The sequence below is a fragment of the Saccopteryx bilineata genome, chromosome 2, assembly GCF_036850765.1.
Source record: "Saccopteryx bilineata isolate mSacBil1 chromosome 2, mSacBil1_pri_phased_curated, whole genome shotgun sequence".
NCBI classification, from domain to species: Eukaryota; Metazoa; Chordata; class Mammalia; order Chiroptera; family Emballonuridae; genus Saccopteryx; species Saccopteryx bilineata.
Genome location: NC_089491.1, coordinates 336,142,742 through 336,155,645, shown reverse-complemented (window position 1 = coordinate 336,155,645; position 12,904 = coordinate 336,142,742). Strand labels below are relative to the sequence as shown.

Here is a 12,904-nt window from a genome sequence, read left to right as displayed (position 1 = left end):
TTCCCGGCCAGGGCACATAGGAGAAGCACTCATTTGCTTCTCCACCCCCATCCCCTCCTTCCTCTCTGTCTCTCTCTTCCCCTCCCGCAGCTGAGGCTCCATTGGAGCAAAGATGGCCCGGGCGCTGGGGATGGCTCTGTGGCCTCTGCCCCAGGCACTAGAGTGGCTCTGGTTGCAACATGGCGACGCCCAGGATGGGCACAGCATCGCCCCCTGGTGGGCAGAGCATCACCCCCTGGTGGGCGTGCCGGGTGGATCCCGGTCGGGCGCATGCGGGAGTCTGTCTGACTGTCTCTCCCTGTTTCCAGCTTCAGAAAAGAAAATGCAAAAAACAAAACAAAACAAAACAAAAAAAAACTTAAAAAAAAAAAAAAAAGGCAGGGACAGCCTCAGTGAGCAGTGGCCTCAAGGCGGTGACTCTGGGACCTGGGATGTCTCAGTCCCGTTCTCTCCTGCACAGCGGCTAGGGGTGGACACCCGTGAGAGGGAGGAGCGGAGCAAACATCCGAGTTATGTCTGGAGAGGCTCCTGCACCTTTGGCTTCCTGCTCCGCAGCCTGAGCCGTGCTCTCTTGTCCCCAGGACTGCCCCCAGCTGCTGCGAGTGGACAAGATCCTGGTGCCCGTGGAGGTGATCAAGCCCATCACCCTGAAGGCCAAGAACCTGCCGCAGCCGCAGTCCGGGCAGCGTGGGTACGAGTGCATTCTCAACATCCAGGGCAGCGAGCAGAGGGTGCCGGCCCTGCGCTTCAACAGCTCCAGCGTGCAATGCCAGAACACCTCCGTGAGTGCCCACCCGGAGCCCCTGGCGGCTCCGACCCCTCCCGCCGCATCCCTCTTCTTTTTTAGAGCCAGACCGGCTCAGCTCTGCAGGGTTCCCCCCAATACCACAGGTCTACTCAGCTTTCCTGCACCCTGCTCACCCCACTGCAGCAGAGGGTTGGGCTCTGAGGTCACCAAGTGCCTGCCCAGAGTTATGCCCAGGAGGGTCCTCTGCCCAAGACAGGGGCTTTAGAGACAAAGGATTTTGGACCAACCATGGGGCTGCTGAGCGCTGCTTGTGGGCAGAGGCCGGCATGTCCCTCCTCCGTGGAGAAGCCCTGGAGGCCCTGGGCCCTGCGTTCCCGCCAGGGCTGGGCCGAGTGCCTCATGGGAGCCCACAAAGGTCCCGCTGCCTCCATATCTACACAGAGGCGGTTTCCCAGCACGGGAGGCTTCTGAGCTAGACACACAGCACACAGGTTCCCGGCAGGAGCGCACTGCGCAGATCAGCACTCACCCTGCCTGATGAGAAAATACACCTTGGGTCCGTGATCGGGCTGTCCCAATTCCCAGGTGCCACACCGTGAGCTCTCTCAATGCAGCACCTCCGCTCCTGCCGGTGGCCTTCCCGGTCCCCACTCTGCCAGCTCTCCCTCTCTTTCTGGGCCTCTTCTGTGCACCTTGATGCTCAGAGACAAGCATAGACACTTGGGACACGTTCCCTGCTCTTCACTGTGCCAAAGAGAAACTGGAGGCCTAGAAGCAGGGTGCAGAGCTAGATCTGTGGGGCTGAGAGTTACACAATTTGGAGACCCCCTTTAGGAACTGAATATAATAAATGCATAAGTAGACACATAGGCAGACCTGAGGAAGAGCTGCAGCTCCAATGTCTCGGAGTACCCGCCCTGCCTAGAGGGTAAGTGACATGCATAAGGTCACACAGCTAGTACCTGGCAGGGCCGGGCCTGGATTTGGGGTCTCCCCTAGTGTTACATGAACTGCCTTTCATTAGAATAATGTTGCTTCTGGGTGCTTATATGTGGTGAGTGTTTTGGGGGATGTGATGCGGATCAAAGCATTTCATGGGAGCACTCCACTCTTCCTACAGGAAGCGAGTGGGTTAGGGGTCAGCGATGCTCAGAGAGGTGACTCAGCATTGCTGGTTCCGAACTGACAACTGATCACCCAACCTCTGAAGCCCCAGATGTGTCCACACAGCTCCCCTGGCGGTCAGCCTGTTTTGTTTTATTTTATTTTTTTTTCATATTTCTGCAGTGCCCTAGATTAAACCTGCAAGCAAAAGGGATATTAAACACCTCCTGTTTCTTCCTAAGTCCTGAGGCCAGGCAGACCAGCCCCCAGGGTTTGGCTCAAGTGGCTATCCCCCCCAGATAAGCCCGTCCCTGTGGGAAGCAGGAGCCTGAGCCCCGCGGCTGACTCAGCAGAAGGCAGCGGGAATTTCAGACTGTGGAAGAAACTGCGTCATGTCCTCAGGGATGCTGCCCAGGGATCCGGGCCCCAGAGGTGTCGGGAGGGAGGACAGGGTCCGCAGCCTCTGACGAGGAGACTTCCGTTCCCCAGACATCCCTGTGCTTCTGCCGACTCAGTTAAATAAGCCAGTATAACCCAGACAACAGCCTGAGTTGGTCCCATAAAACCCTGGGTCAGAACCCCATCCATCCCTGGGGGATGAGTGTGAGCTTCGGGAGGTTCATGGGGGGACCCACTGCCTTTTTAGTCTGGCCATTATTGGAAGGCGATTGGGTTCAGATGGCTTCAGTATTTCCTGAGCCAATGAATGAGCCCTCTGGGGGCCCCAGGGAACTCCCTGAATGTGGGGGCAATATCAGAGCCTTCTGGGAACAAACGGAAGCTCAGCAGCTCTGACAGGTGAGGGGTGGGTCTCGTCTGGGGTACCTGGTGCGAGCCCCCTGGTTAGTGCCAATGGCATATTGAAAGGCACTGCTGGGCTTTTAACACACCTCTCATCAAAGTTTGAGTGAAAATTCAGAACCTAGCACATTATGTCCTGCCTTGGTGTGACCCCGGGGGAGCAGGATCTGATCTGTGTCAGAGAAGACTGTGGAAGAAGAATTACTGCTGTTCCGTTGCCTAAATGAGCTCTCTGGCCTGTGGTGGGAGATCTCACAGGGACCCCCCCCCCCTGCCAGGTTTGTGAGGACAGAGAGGTGGGTGACAACCAGGTCTCAGAGGAGAGCAGAACAGGAAAGAAACACAGGAAAGCTTGGCATGGGTGTGACACTGGGCTGGGTGGGCAGGCAGGTCGCGTCCAGCCAGCTATTTGGGGACAGGCCCTGGGCCAATCACTGCAGCCCTCAGGGGGCCTGTGGGAGGAGGACAGGACTGCTCCCAGGCAGCAGTTAGAGAGCACAACTGTGGATATTCTTGGCTTCATTTCAACCAACTTCCCAGAGAAATGTCAAGTGCTGCTAATAATAATGCCTGGTGCCCACCCCTCAGTCACGGGCAATCGCATGGGTAAGTGGGCCACAGTGGGCAGTGGCTGGCTGCAGCGCTGGCCGAGGCCCTGGCTCCGGCCCTGCTCCCACAGACCCGTGGTGGCCTCTCATTTTCCCTTGTTGACCCAATTTACTGCATGCAAAACAGGGACGGTGAGACCGGTGGGAGGTATGCTGTTTCCCTCGCTGCTGTCCTGAAGCACAGCTGGGAACGGACCTGATCTACTGAGCCCTCCCCGGGGTCCTGGACATAGAGTCACAGGCTTCTTATATTGTTCAGAATTTTTTGTTTGCCCAAATGTTCGATTTTTCCAGCAAAGTATCTCACAGCCCGGGACAAGAGAATGGTCCAAATTCCATAGAGATTTTCTTTTTGCTTCAGGAAGTAGAGCAACGGAGGTTCACAGAGGTTTACAGGTTCCCAAGGTCATGATTAAGGTCACCCACTAGCTGGGCCATGGTGTGCTGGACTTGATTGAGACACTTAACCTCCTGGCCTCCGGGAGCCTGAAACGCTCTTCCCTCCGCTCTGGGCTTTGTGCAGATTAACTGTCCGCTGATTGCAGAGAGCTATATAAATGCTAAGTGGGGAGTAGTAGGGAACTAAACCTGTGGTCCAGGCTCCCCAGCTACCTGACCCCGCCTCACCCCCCTGTCCCCATGGGGTGCAAGTCATGGGAGAGAGACTGTCCAGGAAGGAGAGTGACATCCCGAGAGATCGAGGCAGTGGTGGCAAGTTAATGATTTCTATACAATTTCATGATCAAGGTCTCAGCATCTTTGATCATTAAAGTATTTTTTATTATCAGCTTAAAAAAAAAAAAAAAACCTGCCCTGGCCGGTTGGCTCAGCGGTAGAGCATCGGCCTGGCGTGCGGGGGACCCAGGTTCGATTCTCGGCCAGGGCACATAGGAGAAGCGCCCATTTGCTTCTCCACCCCCATCCCCTCCTTCCTCTCTGTCTCTCTCTTCCCCTCCTGCAGCCGAGGCTCCATTGGAGCAAAGATGGCCCGGGCGCTGGGGATGGCTCCTTGGCCTCTGCCCCAGGCGCTGGAGTGACTCTGGTCACGGCAGAGCGACGCCCCGGAGGGGCAGAGCATCGCCCCCTGGTGGGCAGAGCATCGCCCCTGGTGGGCGTGCTGGGTGGATCCCGGTCGGGCGCATGCGGGAGTCTGTCTGACTGTCTCTCCCGGTTTCCAGCTTCAGAAAAATACAAAAACAAAAACAAAACAAAAAACAACCTGTGTGCGCACACTCACACACACACATGCACACACATACACATGAACACACATTGGAACACACAAGCATGCTCACCTGCACACACCTCCATATGCACCAAGTGTCTGGCACCTAAACACTCAATACACGGCTGCTATTCGTATTCCCCATAAACATCAGTGCAGGGAACACAAACACATATTGCGCAGGATCCCGACGTGTGTGCACACAGACTAAAATACACTGACGCTCAGGTGCCCGTTCCACTTGACTGGCACTGTGCTCGGGGCAGCAGGTGTCTGTCTTGAACCCTCACAACAGTGCTGCATGGGAAGCAGTGTTTGCAGCCGCACTTTACAAATGGGGACACTGGGCCTGGGATCATTCACCGCATTCAGGTAGCCGGTCCCTGCAGAGCCCCATCTCAGCAATACGCAGGCGCATGCACACACGTAGATACCCACAGATAATACATCCCTGTGCGCTGATCTCATCTGGAGTCAGCATGCATGTGCACATGTTCATAGACACGTGCCATACTCCTTGCAGAATTTTTTGCCTTGTTCTCTGGGGGATTTCAGGTGCCTCCTGAGAGGGGCCTAAAGGTTCTATTGATCTTCAGTCAACAGTTAACATCCCCTGGCCATGACCTGCTACTTCCCCTTTGGGTCCTGGGCAGAGCCAGACCCTCTAGCTGGGATCCTGGGACCACCCTCACCACACTTGCCCCAGTGGGACCGCCCTCCCCACACTTCCCCCATTGGGGCCATGAGGAGGGCGATGGGAAGGGTGAGAGGTAGAGCCTGACTAGAGGAGGGAGGGAGGTTTGGAAGAGTGTTTCTCTCTCTCTCTCTCTTTCTCTCTCTTTCCCCTTATCTCCCTCCTCTCTCTCTCCCTCTCTCCCTCCCTCTCCCTCTCTCCCTCCCTCTCCCTCTCTCCCTACCTTTCCCTCTCTCCCTCTCTCTTTCTCTCTCTCTCCCTCCCTCTCCCTCTCTCCCTCCCTCTCCCTCTCTCCCTACCTTTCCCTCTCTCCCTCTCTTCATCTCTCCCTCTCTGTTTCTCTCTCTCTCCCTCCCACTCCCGCTCTCCCTCTCTCCCTCTCCCCCTCCCTCTCTCTTCCCTCCTTTCTCTCTCCCTCTCCCTGTCTCTCTTCCCCCTTACACATCTCTCCAGCATCAGAAACACTAGCATTGCTTGTTCGAAGTGCTCCCCATCTCCTTGGACTCTAATTCAGCAGGTCTGGGGTGGAGCCCTGGAATCTGCATTCAGTAGGCCCCTAGATGACTCGGGTGACAACCTTTCCTGAGAACCACCAGGCTAGAGTAGAAGAGATTGTGTGAGAAAACGCAGGACCCAGCCTGACCCAGACACAAAGAGCACAGTGTCTGGGGAGCTGGTGACTGAGCTATGTGGCAAAGAGCTTATGAGTCACCAGCTGAGTTATGCACTGATCAAAAACCTCCCTACTGTTGTTTCTGCAGGGCTGGGGGGCTTTGCTCTGCTCTGCATCATAAGCCCCGTCTCTGGCCCTGGCCCAGGTGTCAGGGGTCACAGGCAGAGGCGATGGGAGTGTGGATGGTGCAGACACCGCCATGGTGGGAAGAACACTGAACGGGGCTCCCTGATGGGGGCGTGTTCACCAGGGAGCCAGTGAGAAAGTTTGGAGCTGTGGGGTAGGCCCTGGGAAGGCTGGACGCACATCACTCGTGTTGCTGTTAGAGCCATACTGAGATTGAAGGACACTCTAGAGCTCAGGGATTTGGGGCGATTTCTCAGATTAGGATTCTAACTTAGAAGCTTCTACAAATGGGCCGCAGAAGCAGAGGCACGGGTGACAGAGGCACGGCCTTGACATCCTCCCCCGCCCGTGCATCCCGAGGTTCTGTGGCTCCCTCCCCTTGGAGAAGGTGCTGTGGCTAGCTCCATGAGGGCGTGTCAGCTGGCTGTCACAATAGCCATCAACACCCCCAGGGCCCAGGCCCCTCAAACTTTAAGTTAAAAGAGCCTGTTGGCTCTGCAAATAACACTTCAAACCAAGTCCCCTGGACCAGACCCTTCCAACAAAGTTGCCAGACTTCAGCCCTCCTCCACAGAAAACCTGCCTCATTCCATTCCTCCACCCCACCCCTGTGGAAGCAGTCTGGCGGGATAATGAGAAAATGACCAGGTGGGGATTGGAGACACTGTCGGGGGCGGGCTCCGAGCTGCCACCTCGCCTCCTCTGGGGGTTGGGAAGTGTCTGCTCTCAGGAAGCAGAGGGGGCTGGCATCCCTGGGGACTGTGCCTCCACCCTGCATCCAGTAGCACCCCTCCCCCCTCCCTTCCTATCCCTTAGCACCCCAGTCCCCAGACTGGGACTCTGAAACGTCTGGGAAAGCCCAGCTGATGGGAGCAGGCCTCCATGGCAGTCTTGCTCAAAGCTGCTCCAGGGACCCACATTCCAAATGGGCGTCCCACCCTGCAGGCCTGGCCCTGCCCTGCCCTAGCTTCCTGAGCCCTGCACCATCTGGTGCGTGCTTTCCCACCCTGCCCACCCACAGATGTGCAGGCGTGCACACGTGGGCCCCCCTCCACACACACACAAGCACAGTAGTGGCCAGTCTCTAGCCCCATGTGCTGTCGAGGGCCCCAGGCAGGACACACTGCAGGGATCGCAACCCAGCTCTCTTCTCTCCACCCTACCCCACCCCCCGCACCTGCCTGCAGTACTCCTATGAAGGGATGGAGATCAACAACCTCCCCGTGGAGCTGACGGTTGTGTGGAATGGGCACTTCAACATCGACAACCCAGCTCAGAACAAAGGTGTGGACGGTGGACCGGGCAGGGTGCAGGGGTCGAAAGGGAGAGCAAGTGTCATTTGTCCCCCACCCTAATGGCTGTCCGTCTTCCTCTGGCCTGAGCTGCCTACCCCACAGGCTCTCCGCCATTCCCACTGCTAGGTGACTTGCTGGGCCTGGGCTCGTGTGGGCAGGTGGCCCCTGGGAGGGGAGTAGAGTGGGCAGGGCTGGCTGAGGGAGCCCGGCCCTCCCAACCCAGTCCCACCACCAGAGGCGGGCGCAGCTGCTTGTCCACAAGCCCCGCCCCCTCCCACTCTGGCCTCTCTCCCGCAGTTCACCTCTACAAGTGCGGGGCCATGCGCGAGAGCTGCGGCCTGTGCCTCAAGGCGGACCCGGACTTCGAGTGCGGCTGGTGCCAGGGCCAGGGCCAGTGTACCCTGCGCCAGCACTGCCCCGTCCACGAGAGCCAGTGGCTGGAGCTGGCGGGTGCAAACAGCAAGTGCACGAACCCGCGCATCACGGAGGTGAGCCGCAGCCCAGTGGGCCCCGCCCAGGGCTGGGGTCTCGGGTGAGCCATGCTTGGCATGGTGTGGGTCACACAGTGATCACTCGCTGGCTAAAGGCACTTTGTTCTCCTGTGCAACTTCCCTGGGGGCTGAAGGCTAGAGTCCGAGGCCCTCCCCTTATAAAGGGGAAGTGAAAGCAGAGAGGGCTCGGCTGTCCTGTTGGAGTCTCCACGGAAGCTGTGTTAAAAAGGACTCAAAGTCCTTGCTACCCTCCCTTTGTCTCTAAGAGTGTCAGTGCCAAACCAGTGCTGCTCCATCAGCGGCAGGCTCACCAAGCAGTGAACCAATGACAGAGGCTCCGTGGGGGTCAAGGGTTTGAGTCCTGGCTCTGTCGGCTAACTGCTGGGTAGCCCAGGGCTAACTCATCATTTTCCCCATGCCTGGACTTGCTCACCTGTGCAATGAGTCTAGGTGTCCCTCTCACGGGGGAGTTGTAAGGAGTACAGGAGAGAATCCACACCCAGCCCCTAGGGACCTTCCCATCGTCCTCCTCCGCTTCAGCATCACTATTAAAATCGTTGCTGTGCATGTCTAAGCCAAGGAAAACGCTGTCCCTGGGGTTCATTTCTGTTTTCTGTGTCCTCACCTTCCCATTCCATAGTCCCAGCAGAAAGACCGCCTAAGGCCACTCCTCCAGCCCTGCCCCTGCTCACACACCTGAGCTGTGTCCCACTATCCCTCTTTCCCAGCCACCCCTCCGTCCCCCCACCCCACCCCACCCCCAGAGCGCTTAACCAGAAACGCCCCTGGCACGCGTGACTGCTAGCAGTGTGTCTGGCAAACACGGTGAGACTTGCTGTCCTCTGGCCTGAGCCCAAGAAATTGCAGGGAGGAGATGGCAAATTAAACACATCTCCCTGAGACGGGGGCTATTTACTGGCTCTGTACTGGCATCGGCCCTCCAGGGAGCCCAGGGAACCGAGGACTGGGCCAGAGATAAAACTCCTTTTTCAGGATGACAAGCCGGGGCCGGATGATCCGGCAGATGCCGCTGCCAGGCGCCAGCGGCACTTTGGGGATTGGCTGGACAGGCACTTGGGAAGAACGTGGACTCCCCCTTCCCGCCCTCCCTGTATCTACCCACCTCCCGCACACAGACGTGGGTCTCTGTCTCCAAAGAACATTTGTTTCCAATGCAATGAGCACACGTACAGTGCAAACCGTCACAGTCACAGGCACGCTCACTCACAAACAGGCATGCCGGCATGTGTGAGAAGCAAGAAGTATCCTGTCTTTTGTAGGTGACCAGCCTCCCCCTGGCAAAGCTGCCCCTCAGGAGGCAGTTCAGCCTAATCTCTTTCCCCTTCTCAAATTTTACTGTCCCCCCTGGATGGGCCCCCCAGTTGTGACTCTCAGAGGGTAGAGAGAGTAGGACCTACTAAGAAGTGGTTTATCTGGGCTCTTTTGATTGTGGTCCCCTTGTTATTGGCCAAGACCCAGCTGCTGATGTTCCAAGGCCCCAGGAATGGGAATGGTGCCTTTCTCTGTCTATCAAATGCCAAGAAAGGCTGGCACAGACGTCCTCTGCCACTAGGTCACTACTGTGGGGTGCCACAATTAGATTTTGTGAATTGGACAGAGCCTCTCTCTCAAAAGCAGATCCACGGTTGTTGGATCTTAACATTCTGATCATGGGTTTTAACACCAAAGGTGACATCTTTGGAAAGGAAGCCAGCTACTTCTGGCCAGTGCACAGAGGTAAAGACTCATAAAACCCATCTCCCTTAGAAACCATGCCGAGCAATGGAGGCGGAGGGGTTGGGACAGGGGCTCTGCTCACCCCTAGAAGAGGCTGGGGTAGTCGGAGTTTGCAGTGCCATTACAACTCAAGTCCACAAGAGTGAGACGCAGACCCTGCTCTCAGAGACTTCAGATCTGACAAGGAAGTGGTAGTGGGGTGGGGGGACGGAGGGGTGAGGGTCAGACACAAATGTTACCTTGAAAGGAGCACGAAGAAGGTTCCTTAAAATTTCACTTGGAGGGGAGAGTTGGAGAGGGTACAAAAGGGGGCTAAGGAGAGAGAATATCTGACTAAGGGAAGTGGCATTTGAGAAGGATCTTGAGCATATGGGTGAGTGCCCATAGTGTGGAGGGCTGTGGGTTCTTATGGGGGTTATTCATTTTCCTTGAGAGTGGAACCAACACGAGCAAAGGCCAAAAGGCTGTAATCCTGACTTTCTATGAATCACCCAGTAACACTGGCTCACATTCCAGTCTCTCTTCTATGAAATAGGAAAAGGAGTGAGGGTCTTTGAGCACTGCTCCTAAAAGCACACACTGACTCGGATGGCCCACCAAACGCTTCTGCTCACTGACAGCCCCACACCTGGGGTCCCTGGTGGACTCGGACGTAACTGAGCAAAGCAGGCGGAGCTGGGAAAGAGCCAGCAGCCTTTCCTTGGCCCATCAGCATGTGAGGGATGGCTCTGTCCTGGCACCTGCTCAATCACCATGCTTCTTCCCGTCCAGATCATCCCCGTGACAGGCCCCCGAGAAGGGGGCACCAAGGTCACCATCAGAGGAGAGAACCTGGGCCTGGAGTTCCGGGACATCGCCTCCCACGTCAAGGTGGCTGGTGTGGAGTGCAGCCCTCTGGTGGATGGCTACGTCCCTGCAGAGCAGTAAGTGCAAGTGACCGGAGGCAGGAGGGGTAGGAGGGGCGCAAGAGGAGCCAACGGCAAGCTGTGGTTGACTTATTTTCCTTGACCAACAACAAATGGTCTTAAAGCTTATGGGGGGTGGGAGAATGCTCTTAATATTCTAGGGCAGGCATCAAACTGCGGCCCCCTGAGGCCATTTATCCGGCCCCCCGCCACACTTCTGGAAGGGGCACCTCTTTCATTGGTGGCCAGTGAGAGGAGCACTGTATGTGGCGGCCCTCCAATGGTCTGAGGGACAGTGAAATGGCCCCCTGTGTAAAAAGTTTGGGGACCCCTGTCTAGGGTGTTGGGGTGGGACTCCCACAACTCCCCACTGCCTGAACTAGCCAGCAGCCATATTGCAGGAAGAGTAAAAAGGAGGGAGAAATCTCAGAGAGAGAAGTGATTGTTTCCTTTATTTATTTTTATTTTTTATTGAGAATAGGGGTGGCAGAGAGTCAGACTCCTGTATGCACCCCAACTAGGATCCACCCAGCAAGTCCACTACGGGGTGATGCTCTGGGGCCGCTGCTCCATTGCTTAGCAACTAAGCTACTGCAGCGAGGCTATGGAGCCATCCTCAGTGCCCAGGACCAACTTTGCTCGAACCATTCAAGCAATGGCTAAGTGAGAAAGAGAGAGAGAGAGAGAGAGAGAAGCGAGAGGGAGAGGGGTCGAGAAGCAGATGGGCACTTCTGCTGTATGCCCTGACCAAGAATCGAACCTGGGACTTTCACAGGCTGGGCAGATGCTTTACCACTAAGCCAACCGGCCAGGGCCAATTGTTTCCTCTTTGGGCTGTGGGGGTGAGTAAGAGCGAGACAGCAAAGTTAAAAATCTGCAAGTAAAGTGTGAGTTCAATTGCTTACCCAACTCCCCCCACTGTCCTGAACTCCCCATGCATGCCCTCCGCAGTATAGTAGGAATGGACCCTGTGCGACTCCATATGGAGACTGAAAATGACTCTCCACACAACATTGCAGGCCTGTGGGTACTTTGGCTTGTTTTACCCTTTGCAAAACCTGCTGGTCCACCACTGAGAGGGTCATTCAGTGAGTGACCTTGACCTGTCACCTACCTGGTGGAGGAGTTTTGCAAGTCACATATTGCCTTATAAATAAGTAAACACAATTTTTCAGCCCAGCAAACACAACCATGAAATGTTTGCCAGCACAATAGAATCTATATTCTCTGCCATCTTTGCTGCACCTCTGGAGTGAAACCCTGCCCCCTGTCCTATGTGCCGGAGTTTTTGACTCTTTGCGAGGCCTCCCTTAGGGAGGCCGGTGTCCCTTGCATTTCTGCATACTGCATCTCGCCCAGATTTAGGGACTCTGGAACCATCAGTCCTGCCACCCGCCATTCCTCCTGATCTCCATGCTGGTCTTCCTAAGGTGCTCAGAGTAGGTCAGATCATTGAAGGTTCCAGTCTTGGTAGGACTCACCTCCCTGGTCCCTCATTGTTTATTTATCTGAAGATCATTCTGTGGCTTCTTCAACTTTCTGAGTCCTTCCTAGAATAAAACCAGATATGCTGCTCCTGATATATTGTGATTTAGGGAACTCTAAAATGCCCTACTTGGGACCTGCATAGCCAGATATAAAAGATATTCTGAAATTACATGATTGAAATATCATGATGCTAATTATATCAGTGGAATAAGCTAAACACCTAGAAAAAGAATCCTGACATATAAATATTTAATATGTAATAAAAGTGACATTTCAAATCAGTTAGGAAAGGAAAGATCATTCAATAAGTGGTGCTGGGTAACTCCTTGAAAAAAAAATACGCTATCACAACCTTACTTCCCTTTATAATCCAAAATAAATTCCATGAATTAAAAAGTTAAATTTAAAGAAATAAAACAGTGAAAAGATTAAAAGGAACTGCAGGAGAATTTATCTAATTTCAAGAGAAGAAAGATGTTGCCTGACCAGGTGGTGGTGCAGGGAATAGAGCATTGGCCTGAGACGCTGAAGACTCAGGTTCAAAACCCTGAGGTCGCTGGTTTGAGCTCCAAGGTCTCTGGCCTGAAGCCCAAAGAAACTGGCTTGAGCAAGGAGTCACTGGCTCAGCTGGAGCCCCCCAGTCAAGGCATATATGGGAAAGTAATCAATGAACAACTAAGGTGCCACAACGAAGAATTGATGCTTCTCATCTCTCTCCCTTCCTGTCTGTCTGTTCCTTTCTGTCCTTCTCTGTCTCGCTAAAAAAAAAAAAAAAAAAGTGTTGTAAGTATCACTGCAAAAGAAAACTTATAAAGGGAATGATTAGAAGATTAGAGAAATAAAACTTAAAAGTTATGCAATAAAAAGCATTGTAAGCAGAATAAAAATATGAATGATAAACTGGGTATATGGTTATAACCTATTACAGTTAAGAGATGCTTTCTCTTAACATACAAAGAGGTTTTATAAATAAAAGGCAAATGTCACAAAATGAGCAAAGAGCATGAAT

At 54.6% G+C, this 12,904-nt stretch overlaps 1 protein-coding gene across 1 annotated transcript in view; it reads left to right on the top strand.

Annotated features, from left to right (window-relative positions):
• Positions 1 to 12,904, top strand: part of PLXNA4 (plexin A4) — a 417,067-nt gene that overhangs the window by 338,634 nt on the left and 65,529 nt on the right. Inside the window, exons 10-13 of the mRNA XM_066262319.1 lie at positions 582 to 782; positions 7,167 to 7,263; positions 7,572 to 7,762; positions 10,274 to 10,425. Of these exons, the coding sequence (XP_066118416.1) occupies positions 582 to 782; positions 7,167 to 7,263; positions 7,572 to 7,762; positions 10,274 to 10,425 (641 nt within the window). The remainder of the gene's footprint in view (positions 1 to 581; positions 783 to 7,166; positions 7,264 to 7,571; positions 7,763 to 10,273; positions 10,426 to 12,904) is intronic.